The sequence below is a fragment of the Meriones unguiculatus genome, chromosome 12 (assembly GCF_030254825.1).
Source record: "Meriones unguiculatus strain TT.TT164.6M chromosome 12, Bangor_MerUng_6.1, whole genome shotgun sequence".
In the NCBI taxonomy this organism is placed as follows: domain Eukaryota; kingdom Metazoa; phylum Chordata; class Mammalia; order Rodentia; family Muridae; genus Meriones; species Meriones unguiculatus.
In genome coordinates this window covers 97,063,701-97,080,452 of record NC_083360.1, presented here as the reverse complement: position 1 = coordinate 97,080,452, position 16,752 = coordinate 97,063,701, and the positions used below count along the sequence as shown (strand labels likewise).

The following is a 16,752-nucleotide window of genomic DNA, read 5'->3' as shown; positions in this document are numbered from 1 at the left end:
GGCTGAGCCTGAAGATCATAAGGGAGAAGGCAATCTGGGTTGTGCAGCAAGCTTGAGGCCAGCCTGGCCACATAACGCCTTAAAATAATAAAACCAAAACAAGAGGCTGAAACATAATGCCAACATATCCTGACAAGAAACACATGAATGCACTTTAGGAGATTCATAAACTAGAATACTGTTGAGTATCTGTAAATAAGTTTCAGGTACCTGATCAAAATATATTTCTCTAAAAGGTATACTTTAGGATTATCTAAAACCTACATAAGGATGTCTACAATCTCAGGTCATTACATGAAGTTTGCACACTACATTGTGTTGTGGGTGCAAAATGCAGAGATACATAATGACATGCATTGGCACAGTAAGATAGAATTTAATGAAATATTCACTTCTGGGAAAGGAAGAGGTAAAAGATGGTCAGCGATACAAAGGGTGTGTGCAGAACATTTTATTTTTAGTAAAATGTATAATTTTGTTCTGTTGGGTACCAGGTGGCAGGTACTAGATGCTGTACTCTCCTATGCAATATCCTGTCTGTCCCACCTCTGAAACAGCAGCTATCGACACACTGCTTAAATCTGCCTTTGTGTGCCACTCACCTGGGTAGGAAGAATGAGGACAGCAGGTCAGAAAAGCACACAGGTCAGTGTGCAGAGTTTAGCAAGCTAGGTAATCTGCAATTTTTGTGTTTTGCTAAGTTAATACAAATATTTGCTGAAAGTAGAAATACTTAGTTTTTTAAGTGTTCCACTGATCTGTCTGCTCTGACTTATTTTAAGCATTTTTATCCTTTATGTTTTCAGAACAGTTAGAGACTAAATGCTTACAGAAGCTGCAGAATAAACACATGTACAAACTCAAAGATCTCATAATGGATAATCCCGCCTTCTAAAATGCCTAACATTTAAAATTCATCTTCCTTGTTCCATTTCTCTTTTCCTTCTAGACTTCTCTGTGTTTTAGCAATTTTTCTCTCATCAGCTCTCTTTCCACGGTTTTGATTCCTTCTACAGGCAGTTCACATGTGCAGTTATACAAAGCTAACACTGAACACTGAATGCATCCGTAACTTAACCCACGGTGCCTTATGAAGCTCCGGCTCAGAGTCCATGATTTCCTGACTCTTATGCTCCTCAGCACGTTTGTGGTGGAGAGCAAGTGTTGGCCATTTAGAGTGCATCATGCCGAATACCAGTGCACTTTTAACCCCCACACAGGAGCCACTTGGTGACCTTTAAAATACAGCACTGCCACCCTGGCTCCAGAGCCACTGTAAGATTTCTCTTACCTATTTACTCCTGATATAAAATAATTCTGGCAGGCAACTACACTTCTTACTGAAGAGTTAATTTTGATAATTGAGAAGATGTATTAATCATAGGTAAGAGCAGAGTTTCAAACAACTTCACTCAAAATTAACATGCAAAGTGCCGTGTTTCACGTTCCTTACACATACAGATCAGTTCCAGCAAAGCTGCACACTGCTGGCCTGTATGAATGTCCTGGGGACAGAACAACTCAGACAACAAGAGATATAGGCAGACTGGGGAGGTCAAAGTCATGCTGTCTAACTGGGCGAACAGCAGGGCCAAATCTTCCTGTGGACTGTTTTTCTGAGTGCTTAGTATGTGTCAGGAAGTATATCCAAGCATGCAACATGTAGGTACCGACGGTCACTGTCCCCGAATATGCTGGCAAAATCCTTTTGTGTGTGCCACTGCCTTTAGACAAGCTGCCATCTGTGAATCCACTTATCCACACATAAGTAGCTAAGGATACTGTCCTGTGCATGATGTGGAGCATGTATGTGCTTGCTCACACACACACACACACCCATATTCATTTTGTCTACTTTGACTTTTCAAAGACAACTTAATGAATGTGTCTGTGACTGTCAGGGCCTTCTGTGAGGACTGCCCCAGCCCTCCTCTGCTTCTGAGAACTGGATCTTATTGTGAGTGATGAGTCCTCTTAAGACTTTGTCTTTCAGCACTGTTACTACAGTTATGCTTGTGAATGCATGTGAGCATTTGATGTCTTTGACCTTCCTAGATGAGCTAAGTTTTCATCTGTTTTCCCTTTGGATCTTTCCCACACGCACCTGGCAGAGATCAATGGCACCATCTCTGGTTCTGCTCATTCTTCATTTTCTCTCTGTGCTACTATTTTACCTACAAGTGGATTATGTGTTGCACAGGTGTGTGTGGCATGTGTGTGGCACCAAGGCTCCATCACCCTTGTTTTTCAAGACTAAGTCTCTCACTGGAAGACTAGATCGACTTGCTATCGAGTCCCAGGGATTTGCCTTTCTCTGCCTCCCCAGTTGCTGAGATTACAAACACAAGACATCAAACCTGTTTTTTAATATGGATTCTGGGGATTAAACTCTGGCCTTCTTGTTTGTACCCCAGACACCTACCGAGCCATCTCTAAAACCCTGTAATATTTTTATACAGAAAAAGCAGAGAAAAAAGTCAAATACAAGGATGGAAAATAACGGCACGAGACTCGCTTTGGTGGCCTAGCCAGACGGCTGAGTGGGTTATGCTTTCACTCAGCACCACAAAGACCCACCTTTATATCCGCAGCACTCAGGTAAAGGTGTGAGAATGGCTGTGTGTAACCATTATGCTTCGGCTTTCTGGCTGGCGGCCCAGCAGAGAACTGGCGAGCTCCAGGTGAGAGACACTGTCTCAAAAGAATAAGATGGGGCTGGAGAGATGGCTCATAGGTTAAGAGCACTGGCTGCTCTTCCAGAGGTCCTGAGTTCAATTCCCAGCAACCACATGGTGGCTCACAAACATCTATAATGAGATCTGGTGCCCTCTTCTTGTGTTCAGGCCTGCATGCAGGCAGAATACTGTATAAATAATAAATAAATAGATCTTAAAAAAAAAAAGAGTAAGCTGGGGAATGGCGGCCGAGCAAACTCCAAGACAAGCGCTTTGGCGAGATGGCGAGGCGCCTCCACTTTCGTTGGCCCTCCCTCCAAAGTGCTGCAGCGCCTCTTCATTGCTCAGGCACCCACGTTCCGCACGCCATCGAGAGCTCAAGTGGCCATGCCTCCAGCTTCTTTAAAACATCACTGTTTGCACTTTTAAGCTGACTAGGTTCAACAGAACGCACTTGGTGCCAATCTGTGGGGAGCTCAAATGGTCTACCCTGCTGACAGACAGATCCATCACGAGGTGACGAGAACCCAGCAGGTGCACATGACCACGCCGCTGTGCAACAGTCTGGACCTCAGAGACAAGCAGCAGGCGAACTCCAGAGGAAAACAGCTTGGGTCATCTCCTCTAAGTGCTGTGTGGTTTGGGACACTAAGGTGGTCAGGAAGACAGGCTCTGTTCTTGCAGGCCGCTCATTTTATAGTGGGAGACACTGCAAGCCAACAAGTACCCACTACTTCAGAGTGACAATGCCAGATACCTACAGAACCTACAGAAACGAAGCATGATGAGATCAAAGTGCGTTTTATATTGGCAGTGGAAAGGAATCCCACGAGGAAGTGACAGGCAATCCAAAATGTGGTTAGAAAGAGCCTTGTGGACAATGGGAAGAGCTCATGTGAAGTGAAAATGTGTTTGCTTATTGGGAGGAGCAGGTAGCTGGAACGTGGTCCCTAAGATGTTGGTGCAGTAGGAACTTGGAGAGCTAAGCTATGAGGCTGGGCTTACCCTGGGACTGACTGCGGGGTGGACCGAAGTAAAGCAGAGCGGCATTTCTGAATTAAAGTACAAATACAAAGTTACTCATATTCTGTCACTAGAGATGCTCTGTATGTAACAGATTACAGGAAGCTAGAATGTCAGCCAGGGACGTCAAAGCATTTATAAAAGATATGACGGTGGGGATGGTGACATGGAGAGAAACAGATTCAGGTGATCCTTTTAAAAATTATTTACTCATTTAAATTTTTGTGTGCATTTGGTGTTTGGCCTGCATGCATGTCTGTGTGAGGGAGTCAGACCCACCGGCCCTGGAGTTACAGACAGGTGTAAGCAGGCCCTCTGGAAGAGCAGCCGGTGCTCTGAGCCACCACGCCTTCTCTCCAGCCCAAGCACACACACTGCCAAAGAAAAACATGAACTGCACTTGCTAAAGCACAACAGGAAGACACAACTGAGGACACAGTCACAGCTGCAGGGACAAATGCGATGGAACACCGCAAAGGAGAAACTGGGCTCAACTCTGAATACGGCATGACAAGCAGGAAGCTGTAAGCCAAGAGCAGTGTGAGGTCAGTAAATGGACAGCTAAGAGCAAGTATTTGGGGAAGGATGAATCTGGCTAAAGTGATGGTGCCGGAGTCTTGCTGCAGATAAGCCAGGTGGTCGGTCAGACATCACCTGCAGAACAAGGACCCTGATCACCTGTGGATTATAACCAGATACACACACCTTAGAAACTCAAAATTATACAAAGAGGTACAATGAAGTTTCACCTTAAACAATTTGCAGCTACCTTCCAAATAAATGTGAATGCAACAATACATAATATTTACGGCTTGTTATAAGACAGAAAGTACTGTACTAATTATCTACACCTATTAATTTACTCATTCCCACTAATTCTATAGTGGGATTAGTTCCAGGATTAGTTTCCCCTACAGACCGATTTTCGGGAGATTAGGAGAGCTAACCCATTAGAACTGGACTGGCTAGGTAAACCAATGCTCTGCCCTAGGAGATGCATAATATTTGCTCAAGGGTAGCTACAGATTAGCTAAAGAATTATTGTCAAGTTTGGAGACAAAAGGCTTTTTAATGCTTATTTAAATTTACCATCAGAAAAAAAAAAGACAGTTTCAGCCTCAGCTTCTAAAAACAACAACAACAAAAAACCTCACAATTCCTGACTGAACATTCCAAAGAAAGGTAACACATATGATGACGAGATTGTGCAGCTAGCACCGTTGCGTGATCGCTTTTGCTGCGGCATTTCCACTCACTTCTGCGTTAGTGGGGATCAAAGCCAGGCTCTCGTGCATGTGAGCAAGGGTCATATTACTGAGTGACCCCCCAGATCCTCTGTGGTCTTTCAACCCTTAGATGTTTTGCTGAATGTTCTGAGACGCACCTTGTGGGGAAGCTGGAAGGACAGCCGGGGAAGTCAAAGCATTCAGAGCGCTTCTGTGACAGACGTGAAGGGTGGGGGCATGGCCGTCTGGTAGAGCTTTCTGGAGTGATGAGGTGGGCCACTGCACAACAATCTGAAAACCTAAGACCTTCTCCTTGTAACACAGCTGATTTTCCAGGGAAACATAGAGCTCTCCAGACTTCTCACACAGAATGAGTCAGATCACGGCACTTTCTCACAGTTTTTGTCATTGTCATTTATTTCAATTAAAGAAGTATGAACTCAGAATTAATGTAAGAAAAACCTTCAAGTACTTGGCGGAAGAAATCCTGTCCATGTATCACAGATAGATAGAAAATAAAAAAAGCACATTCTGTATAGAATCAGATTGTAATAAAGTCTGGTTAACATCAATCAGCTCCCTCAGGGGAGAAGCAATGCACACTTTATCATCTGTAAAAATCAAAACAGCATATTCCCTTCTAATTACAGTGATCACAGCCTGCTTATACATACAAACACAAATCCTTTTACCCAGCAATCCTGGAGCCAACTATACAGCCGGCAACTAATGGGACTCACATCACGTACTAACAAACACTTTCTTGAAAATAAATATAGGATAAGTTATTTCCACAGTATCAGACAACTGAAAAGCAGATATACACTAGACTAAAATTTCCAAATAAATATTAAAACATAATTATTAAATAATTATGAGCTTCATATAGCAACTAAAAGATACACTAAAAATTGTAATTTCTTTTTGTGTGAACTATTTGAATTTTTCTTTTCAAACTGATGTTCTGTTATATATTATCAAGACCTCTGAATAATTTGAAGATGTGAATCACAAAGCATCAGCTGCTGGGCATGGTGACACACACCTGTAATTCCAGCACTCAGGGAGACAGAAGCAGGCAGATCTCTGTGAGTTAGAGGCCAGCCTGGTCTACAAAGTGAGTCCAGAACAGCCAAGGCTCCACAGAGAAATCCTGTCTCAAAAAAACAAACAAACAAAAAATAGTGTGCATATTATGGTCTTCAGAGACCTATAAGTAATTTTCAAACACATGATTTAGTACATGCTTACAGTCTAGAACAAAATTTCCCTGAGTATGCTGTCTACCTGGTTAGAAAAATTAAAACATGGTCTATAAAATAGTTTTGTTTCTTGAATGTATGAAATTTCCAGCCATCTGATCTATCTGGGAATCTTAATACATCTCTAATTAACTAGCAATCATAAATTCTGAGAGACTGTTGAATAGATTCAGTGAATGGATTGATCTGAGAACCATGCAAATGACTGTGTCATAGAACTGAAATGATTCACTCCCTAAAACCATCACCGGCTGTACTAGGAAATGCAGAATGCCACTGCCTTCATAGAGGAGAGAGGCAATGACCAGTAATGCAGGCTCAGATGGCTTACAGACCAGCACGTATAACTGAAAGAAACAGAAGCTGGATTACCATTGTACTTTCCATATGACAAGACTGAAAAGATTAATCCTTCTGGCCCAACGTGATATTACAATAACCTCACCTTGAAACTCTATTAATTCAGCTTCAAGATACGTCACTCCTTAATGTTTATACAAACTAAATTTAGCATCACTGGACAGTTTATCCTATGAAATTCATTTCTCAATGTTATGCAAAAGACTTAACAGTCCCCAAACATCCAATGATCAGTGTACATGCACAGTACCACTACCGATCGTGCATCCTTAATCTCTTTAAGGCGTCCTCCCTTCCAAATAAACAAAAGGTAACAACTGTCAGGACTCATAACTAGGTAAAGTTTGCAATTATTTTCTACATAGCCTAGACATAAGATATTTATGTGAGAAAGTTTATATTTACAATTGGATTTTAACAACACCTAACTGTCTATCTGTCTCAGCATGATTTATGTGGTTTGCAGGGATAACTAGTAAGACCCTAGAAGCCATTGCTTTGAAGATCTTCAGGAAAGAGGAATTTCGGATGTGCAGGAGCGTGCCTTCTCTGTTTATATTTAGGGTGCTCTATGCAGGACGCCCTTGACCAAAGCGACTTTTAGACCTAGGTTTTTTAAACAGAAAACAAAGTCAGACTTGCTTCTAGAACGGGTTCCTGCTGCTACCTCACACTGTCTGCCTGACAGCATCTACACAGAGTGAAACTTTGTGTTGCTTTCATGGATCTTTTATGGATCTTCTAAAACCCCAGAGTGAGGTGCAGTTTGGAATTCACATTAAGAAAAAAATTTTTTGAGAGAGAACGTAGTATGTATACTGCATAGTACAGCTCAGGACCAGTCCATAATGAAACACATTAACGTTTCTTCAGGGAAACAACGAACATTCAGAGAGGAGACTAAAGACTACAGCTATAATCACAGCAGTTCAAGATGGACTTACCATATGTGTTTGACAAGGCTTCTGACTTCTGAGCTTTTATAGATTTCAGAATTACAGACTGAGCATATTAGCATCGCTAATACTAGTGTTTACATCTTAGGAACTTAAGTTCTAACAGAAAATCTGTGTGGAAATGGCTCCAGACTTAATTTTATTAAGACAAGTACATGCTATTATACTCGGGAGGCTTTCGGGTAAAGAGTAAGGCCTTCCTTCGCCTTCTTGTAAAAAGGCTGAACTAGGGAGTCTGTCAACTACTTGGGCAGATTGAGGGCTTAGGAGAGAAGACTCTCTGGAAACGATGCAGAGCTGAAAATGCAGATGAACAGCGCTCCGTCTGGGCCCGCCCCCGCCTGACTGTACACCCTCTATCTGCAGCACAGCCTGCCCTATTTCCACAGTGAAAGACAGAGCAGACAGGGGAGACGGGGCGGCGAAGAGAGAGACGGAGCAAACAAGCAACAGGGAAGACTCGGGAGTTTCCATAATACGAACACACGACCTACAGAGCTTGGTCATTTTGCACGGTACCTATCAGTACTAGCACATTATTATTTGTAGTAGTAGTAGCATTTGGTGTTAGAGACCAAATATACGGCCTTGCGTGCGCTAGGAAAGGTTCTTACCTCTAGGCTGCATAGAGCAACCCCTGCTGTATTCATTTTTATCAGTGGACTCAAATGCAGTTGGCCAAATAAACAGAAAACTTAAAAAAATACTAAATTTTTTATGTTCATGAAAGTTTGTGTTCATGACCGTTTAAAAATATTTTCAAGTTAAGATCAATTTTGACATCAATTTTGATGAAATAAAAACTGAACTCATGCTGCATGCTTTTAGGGTTCACATGATTTACTCTGAAAAGCTAGAGGCATCTTGCTTGCTTCTTGCTCATTTACCTCACGGTTTTGTCTGAGCTGTTTTGCCGGGCACTGACAGGCACTGAGGCTTTGATCTGTGCTTCAATCCTAGAATAAATACCACCTGCAAACTGTAAAATAAGGAAGCAAAATTAAATTACCTTCAAAGAAATAAAGTCTGACCCATAACACAACATATTTCCAGTTTTCGAAAGTAATTTTATTTTTGATCTGAAAAGCTCTGGCTCCATTTTAGTACAGAGTTCCGGGTACAGCCATTGTAAGAGCCTTCAACAATGAAGACACAGACCAGTCTGGTCACCCCTACAGAGACGCCCTGAAGCCCACTTGAAGCCAGTCCATCTACCACCTCCACCCACCACTGACCTGCTGCCCTGTCGGTACAGTTAGTTCAGCATTTCCACAACAGAACGCAAGCGGAGCCGTACACTATGTGGCATTTTCAATCTCTCTCTTTTCGAGACAGGGTTTCTCTGTGTAGCCTTGGCTGTCTTGGACTCATTTTGCAGACCAGGCTGGCCTCGAACTGACAGAGATTTGCCTGCCTCTGCCTCCCCGAGTACTGGGATGACAAGCCTGCACCACCACACTTTTCTTAACTTAGTATAATGGACAACTTATCCATGCAGAGATTTGTATGTACACATGAGGACTTATTCTGTGTGTGTTTGTGCTCCCGTGGAGAATAGAGGAAGGTATTAGTACTGTCTCTACCATTTTCTGCCTTGTTCCTCTGAGGCAGGGTGTCTCACTGAGCCTGGAACTCAAGTTTATTTCAGCTAGGATGCAGCCAGCAAGCCATTTAGTCTCCTCTCCCCTAGGTGCTAGGTTCCAGGTATGCACAGGAGCACAGCTGGGGCTAGAATCTGAGCTCCGATTCTCATGCTGCTCTTAGCCACTGTATAATTTCTCTGGCCTCTATTCTTTATTTTAAATATTTGTAGTTTATTGTGAACCCCCCAAAGCTTGTCCAACCTCACCCTCCTGAGCACTGAGACTAGAGTGTGGACCATACACCTTGTTTTGAGTTAAGCATCCTCTGTCTTAACTCTAGCCCTTTTAAACTGAGGTAATCTCAGAATTTTCCTTGTCATATTTACCAGGAAAAGGACATCATTTTGGAGTCTTTAGTTTTTCACAATTATGAATAATGTAACTATTTATGTATGGCATTTATGAAAACTGCCAAGCAATTTCCATTCCTTTGGCACTGCTACAAGCTGTCTAGAAGAATTCCATTTGTTTCACACCCTCACAAGCACTTAAACAAACATTTCCCAACTTTCAGAAGCAGAACCTCACTGGGATGTTAGTTTGCGTTTCTCCAGGGACTGATGGCGCTTTATTCTGTTCATGTTTACTTGCTACCTGCTTCCCTTCTTCAAGATGTTTGGCTAGGCCTTCGCCTGGTTTATTTACTCGTTATTATTTTAAATTATTTTATTATTTTGTGTGTATACGTGCTTTGCCTGCATACCTGTGGATCAGATCCCCTGGGGATGGAGTAGTTACAGAGGGTCATGAGCAGCCATGTGGGTGCTGGGAACTGAACATGGGTCCTTTGCAAGAGCAGCCAGTGCTTGTAAATGCTATGGCATCTCTCCAGCTTCTGCTATTTTACTCCGAGACATGGTTTTACATGTCACCCTGACTGGCTTGGATCTTACTATGTAGGTCAGGGGCCCTGGAACTCTCAGAGATCTGCCTGCCTCTGCCTGCTGAATGCTGGGATTAAAGGCGTGCACCACCATGCCTGGCTTAGCTATTTATTTTTATTGAATTATTTTATTATTGAGTTATTGAGCTTTTTAAAGATAATTTAATTACAACATTCTCCCTTCCTTTTCCGGAAATTCTTTATCAAACAAATGTTTGAGACATGGTATATTGCTTTATATGAATTGTGTTTTAATCCTCTCTTTTTCTTTTTTGAGACAGGGTGTCACTATATAGCTCTGGCTAATCCATCACCTAGTGGTTTTAAAGAAGAACTTTAAGTTTTGGTGAATTCTGATTAATTTTTCTTTTGTGGATTATGCTTTAGTGTTAAAGCTAAGAAAATACAAATCTTAAACAATTAATTTAGTGGTGTGCGTGTGTATGTGTGCATATATGTCCAAAAGTTTACAGGCTTTTCAGATAAGAAAGTTTTATCTAACTGAGGATCAGTTTGTTTTTCTTTGTAAAGTTTATAGGTAGTAAATTTTTTTAAGCTTTGTTTATTATGTATACAATGTTCTGCCTGCATGTACACCTGCATGCCAGAAGAGGGCACCAGATCTCATCATAGGTGGTTGTGAGCCACCATGGTTGCTGGGAATTGAACTCAGGACCTCTGGAAGAGCAGACGGCGCTCTTAACTCTGAGCTATCTCTCTAGCCCCATAAATTTTTCTCTTGTGTTGTCCCACGCACTTCATTCCACTTTTGATGTTGGGGATTGAATCCAGGGCCCTGGGCCTTCTAGGCATGCACTCCATCAATGAGCTACATTCCAAAGAAAAGGTGAAAATATTCAGACCAGGGATAGGGCAGGAGTTACAGTGCACTTACGACTCTCCTAACAGATAGCGCTGTCACTGACCCTACGCCTTCCAGGGGTACAGGTACGTACAGCCTGACCCCCAGAGGTCAGCATTCTGTCTTAGAGTAACATCTAGGTAATACACACAGAGGCGACCATATCCAGCCAGCACTTTCTCCACCTGGCTAATAGTGCACAGCTAACCTACTCCTGGTGTGACATTCTGTTTTAAAGATAATATGCTTTATCACATGCGATACAGAGAACATATGGACCATAGATAATGGGAGATGACAGAAAATTTGTATGTGACATTTGGTTAACCGGCACTGAATATAAAAATATCTAAGACACTCCTTTAGCATCATTTTAAAAACATTTAAAAGGGGCTGGAGAGAAGGCTCAGAGGTTAAGAGCACTGGTTGCTCTTCCAAAGGTCCTGAGTTGAATTCCCAGCAACCACATGGTGGCTCACAACCATCCCTAGTGAGATCTGGGGCTCTTTTCTGGAATGTAGGCACACATCCAGGCAGAGTACTGTATAAGTAATAAATAAAATATATCTTTAAAAAAAAAAAATATTTTTCATGCTAACAATAAAACAAGGAGGGAACACTTTACAAAAATATGGTATAATAGTTGTGGTAGTTTGAATGAAAGAGCCTCCAACAGGCTCACAGGGAGAGGCACTATTAGGAGGCTGGCTTTGTTGGAGGAAGTGCATTATTGGGAGTGGGCTTTGAGTTTTCAGATGCTCAAGCCAGGCCCAGTGCCATTCCTCCTGCTGCCTGCTGATCCAGATGTAGAACTCTCAGCTCCTTCCCTAGCACCACGTTTGCCTGATGGCACCATACTTCCCACCATTATGATAATGAACTAAACCTCTAAACTGCCAGCTCCAATTAAATGTTTTTCTTTATAAGATCTGCCATGGTCATGGTATCTCTACACAACTATAGAAACCCTACCCAAGACAATAGTTAATTATTTTTCATGATGAAATAAAAGTAGGAAGAAATTTTTATATAAATATAGCACACTTGTAAATAATTCTTACTTCCTTTGATTCCTTTGACTTGACTCGGTCCAGATCACCCAATCTCATTTTAATTAGATGCCCTGTAATTTCAGTCATCCGTCGCTGATCTGAAGATAAAAAACAGAACATTACTTTTCATGAGAATAACACAGTTTTCATTTTTTAAGAAAGACTGTAATCAACAAAGGTTTCTAAGAATACCACTTGCTGTTTTTCCCAGGTCCACACTCTCATACATCTGTGAAGAATTTAAGGTAGCATGTAGCAAATGGCTAACATATGGACAACTGTTCTGCCTCTCAGATTGCTGGGTGTGGTGTGAGTATGTCTCCCAAAGAACCACGTGCTGTAAGTCTGATCCCTACTATGGTAATATTGAGTGTGCTAGAACCTCAGAGCTGGGGCCTGGTGAAAAGTGGCTAGCTCACTAGAGCCACCAGTCCTAGAAGAGACCAACGTAGTTATGGTGTGACCCTGCTTAATTCCTGTAAGGTCAGGTTGTTACAAAAAGAACCTCTTTTGTTTCCCTTTTTGCCATGTGACTGTTTCCTCCTATAGTGCTCCTGATGATGCCATCCGCCACGTGAGGATTGCAGGTTTTCACCAGGGCTGAAACAATTACTGGTACTGAAAAAGTGTAAGCTAAATAGATTTCTTTCTTTATAAAATACTCATCTTTGAGTATTTTGTTGTAAGAGCACAAGTTAAGACACAACCTAAAACATACGTAGTAATTTTTACAGTATGTACATACATAAGAACAAGTCTAAGCTTAAAGTCACAGATGCGTGAACAACATAACCCACTGGATGGCCATTACTAAATGAAATTCTGACTGGTGCCAAAGAGAATGTGCACATGTGGGGCCTTATTTTGGAACCTTCAAAACTATTCAACATGGGACTGGAAAGATGGCTCAGAGGTTAAGAGCACTGGCTGCTCTTAAGGAGGTCCTGAGTTCAATTTCCAGCAACCACATGGCGCCTCACAACCATCTATAATGAGATCTGGTGCCCTCTTTTCTGTCATGCAGATGTACATGCAAATAGAGCACTCATATGTAAAATAAAGAAATAAATCTTTAAAAAAACTATTCAACATACTTTATAAAAAAATAATTCATGGGGCTGGAGAGATGGTTTAGTGGTTAAGAGCACAAACTCTTTTCGAAGAGGGCCCAAGTTTGGTTCCCAGCACCCATACATATCAAGCAGCTTAGAGCTGCCTGTACCTCCAGCCCCAGGATATCTGACAGTCTCTTCTGACTTCCAATGGCACCTGCGCATAACACCCACAAATACACATAATAATAAAATCATTGTTATTTATACCTAACGTGTATGTTACTCAGATAATAAAATTTACCATCTTCTCTTTGTGCATCTTGGTTGAATCTCAAGGATCTTGTGGCATCCCACTTATTCTTCTGCATACTCACACTATTGGATAAATTGAACAAAAACAAGCATTGATGCTTCTTTAAGAGCGGACTTCCAATACAGACCCTGTGTCAAAACCAAAAAACCAAGCAAACAAAAACAAAGAATGGATTTTCAATTGGACAAGGAACAAATACTCACACAAAAGGAGAAACATCTCTAGAAGTTGACTGAAAAAAAGAGAAGATAACATTAATATCTAATTAGAGCATATTTATTGAGTAGTGTTCTAATTAATCATAAAACAATTTACATTTGTTGGAGTTCAAGACACTATACCAAGAACATCTAAAACTGTTATTTCATTTAAATCTTGCAGCAACAGCTAGGAGTGGTGGTGCCTGCTCTAATCTCAGCAGAGGCAGGCAGGGCTCCAAGAGTTGAAGGCCAGCTGGGTCAATATAGTGAGTTTTAGGCCAACCAGGGTGATATAGTAAGTCCCTGTTTAAATAAATAGACAAACAAACAAATAAATAAATAAACCCTTGCAGCAAAAGGTCTATACTAATGAAATAAACATATTATGACCTTCATAGTAACACAGAGAAGAAACTTCATTAAAGAGAAAAAAATACTTTGCATGTCTATCTGTTGAACTCATGCTACGCTTAAAATGCAATCTTGAAAAACACATTCATACATCTGTAGTAATCCAATGTAACTGGATCATATCTTTTTAAAAAATTTTATGTGCACTGGTGTTTTGCTTGCATGTATGTCTGAGTGAGGGTGTTAGATCCTCTGGAACTGGAGTTATAGACAATTGTGAACTGCCATGTAGATCTTATCTTAGAAGTGGCCTTTCACACACTTTTGGAACTCAGGGACTCTCTTCAGTCACTACAGCTACTACTGTTCTGTCAATCTTGGCACTTTATCTCTTCTATGGCACAGAAAAATAAAAGTGGATTTTATAGGTTAGAAAATAGAATTTACTTCAATTTCAAAAGTGTATTTACGTTTTACAAATGTGTACTACTGGTTAGCACATATAATAAGAAGTGTCTCTAGGAGTCCTTCTGCATCAAGTTCCCTTCCTCAGGAGCAGTTAATCTTACCAATTGCTTGTGCATCTCTACAAGGAAGGTTTATGCACATGGAAGGGAATCCATGCACCTTTCCCATCTCTTTACACAAAGGATGGTGTGTTGTGCCTATGCATTCCTTTCCCAATGCTCCTGTGCCTTCTAAGCCTCGTTCACTTACATTGCTAGCATCCCACTCTACTGTTTCATTACTCTATTTGAATTTATCTTGGCTATACTTGCTAGTTTACCTCTTATATGAACTTTAGAACTGTATTAGATCTTCCAGTTACCTTCTCCAATGCCTTTTCTTTCTTTTGAGAACAGGGTGAAGAAAGCTGCTTTTTTGGTTGCTTAGAAAACTTCTTTGGCTTCTCCCTTTTCCCTGATAAACAAAGGACAATACTGGGAACATGGGCCGCACACACTGCCAATGTTACTGCTACTTCTAAATAACACTTAGCCAACAATGCTATTTTTTCAGAAGAAAAGAGAGCAATAATGTCTAGGAAGTCAGACAGAAGCTGCTTTATAGGGTTCATTGTAATCATTCTTCTTTGTACCTGGTAAAACTCTTTGGGGAAAAAATGAGGGCATAATGAAACCTGCTGCTTTGTATGCTCACTTAAAATGCCAGGGAAGACTACATACTTATTTTTCCCATTCTAATTTTACAGTGGAATCTTTCTTTCTTTTTTCTTTTTTAAGATTTATTTATTATGTACACAGTATTCTGCCTGCCTATGTGCCTGCAGGCCAGAAGAGGGCACCAGATCTCATTATAGATGGTTGTGAGCCACCATGTGGTTGCTGGGAATTGAACTCAGGACCTTTGGAAGAACAGCCAGTGCTCTTAACCTCTGAGCCATCTCTCCAGTCCCAGAATAATTTCCTAACTGTGGCACTTTTACACAATGGAATACTACTCAACAATTAAAAACAAGGAAATCAAGGAGCATGGGAGGAAATGAGGGAGAGAGGGTAAGATTGGGAGGGGATGAGGGAGTGGGCTACAGCTGAGATACAAAATGAATAAACTATAATTAATATAAAAAATAAATATTTAATTTAAAAACAACAACAAGGAAATCATGAAATTTGCAGGCAAATAGTGGGAACTAGAAAAGGTCATCCTGAGTAAGCTATCCCAAAAAGACACACATGGTATATACTCACTTATAAGTAGACATTAGACATAATATGGGATAATCATACTAAAATCTGTACACCTAAAGAAGCTAAGCATGAAGGAGGACCCTGGGTAAGATGTTCAATCTTCATTCAGAAAGGCAAATGGGATAGACATCGGAAAAAGGTGAAAACAAGGAACAAGACAGGAGCCTACCGCAGAGGGCCTCTGAAAGACTCTACCCAGCTGGGTATCAAAGCTGATGCTGAGACTCATAGCCAAACTTTGGGCACTGTTCAGGGAATCTTTTGAAAGAAGGGGAAGATAGAAAGACCTGGAACAGTCAGGAGTTCCACAAAAAGAACAACAGAACCAAAAAAATCTGGGCCTAGGGGGTCTTTCCTGAGACTGACACTCCAACCAAGGACCATTCATGGAGATAACCTAGAACCCCTGCACAGATGTAGCCCATGGCAGCTCAGTGTCCAAATGGGTTCCCTAATAAGGGGAGCAGGGGCTCTCTCTGACCTGAACTAAGTGGCTGGCTCTTTGATCACCTCCTGCTAAGAGGGGAGCAGCCTGACCAGGCCACAGAGGAACACTATGAAAGACAGTCCTGATGGGATCTGATAGGCTAGGGTCAGATGGAAGGGGAGGAGGACCTCCACGATCAGTGGACTGGGGAAGGGGCATGGGAGGAAATGAGGGAGGGAGGGAAGGCGGGATTGGGAGGGAATGAAGGTGGGGCTACAGCTGGGATACAAAGTGAATAGACTGTAATAAATAAAAAATTATATTAAAAAATAAAAAAGGATTTGATAAACTACAATATTCATTCACTACAAAAACCTAGCAATACAGAAATAGAAATTATCTTTTCAACTGAGAAAAGCATTCACAGTTACCACTAATTAGTGTTAAAATTAAGTGGCTAAAGACAGAAGGTTATAAGCCACCTGATGTGGGAACTGGGAATCAAACTCCGGGCTTCGGCAAGAGCAGCAAGCTTTCTTAACTGCTCAAGCGCCTCTCCCTCCTCTGAGAGAAGACAATGTATACAGAGCACCAGGGTTTACTTACTCTCTCTGCGTTGGTGTGAACATGTGTGCCCCCTGGCACACAGGCACATGTGGAGGCCAGAGGGACAGCTTGTGGAGTTAGCTCTCTCTATCATGTGGGCCCCAGGTACTGGCTTGGCAGCAAGCACTTTTGCCTGATAAACTATC

General features: G+C 41.5%; 1 protein-coding gene across 3 annotated transcripts in view; it reads right to left on the bottom strand.

Moving 5' to 3' along the window:
• Positions 1 to 5,313: 5,313 nt before the first annotated feature.
• The window catches only part of Sanbr (SANT and BTB domain regulator of CSR), a 49,505-nt gene continuing 38,066 nt past the window's right edge, over positions 5,314 to 16,752 (bottom strand). For 2 of the 3 annotated variants that reach the window (XM_060365147.1, XM_060365148.1), the window contains exons 16-21: positions 14,691 to 14,782; positions 13,514 to 13,542; positions 13,299 to 13,372; positions 11,952 to 12,040; positions 8,390 to 8,481; positions 5,314 to 7,152 (exon numbers count right to left, since the gene is read on the bottom strand). In XM_060365147.1, the coding sequence (XP_060221130.1) occupies positions 7,116 to 7,152; positions 8,390 to 8,481; positions 11,952 to 12,040; positions 13,299 to 13,372; positions 13,514 to 13,542; positions 14,691 to 14,782 (413 nt within the window). In that variant the 3' untranslated portion in view covers positions 5,314 to 7,115. Of the gene's footprint in view, positions 7,153 to 8,389; positions 8,482 to 8,548; positions 10,858 to 11,951; positions 12,041 to 13,298; positions 13,373 to 13,513; positions 13,543 to 14,690; positions 14,783 to 16,752 lie in introns of those variants that run through there. The other variant, XM_021626621.2, reaches the window with a different exon arrangement.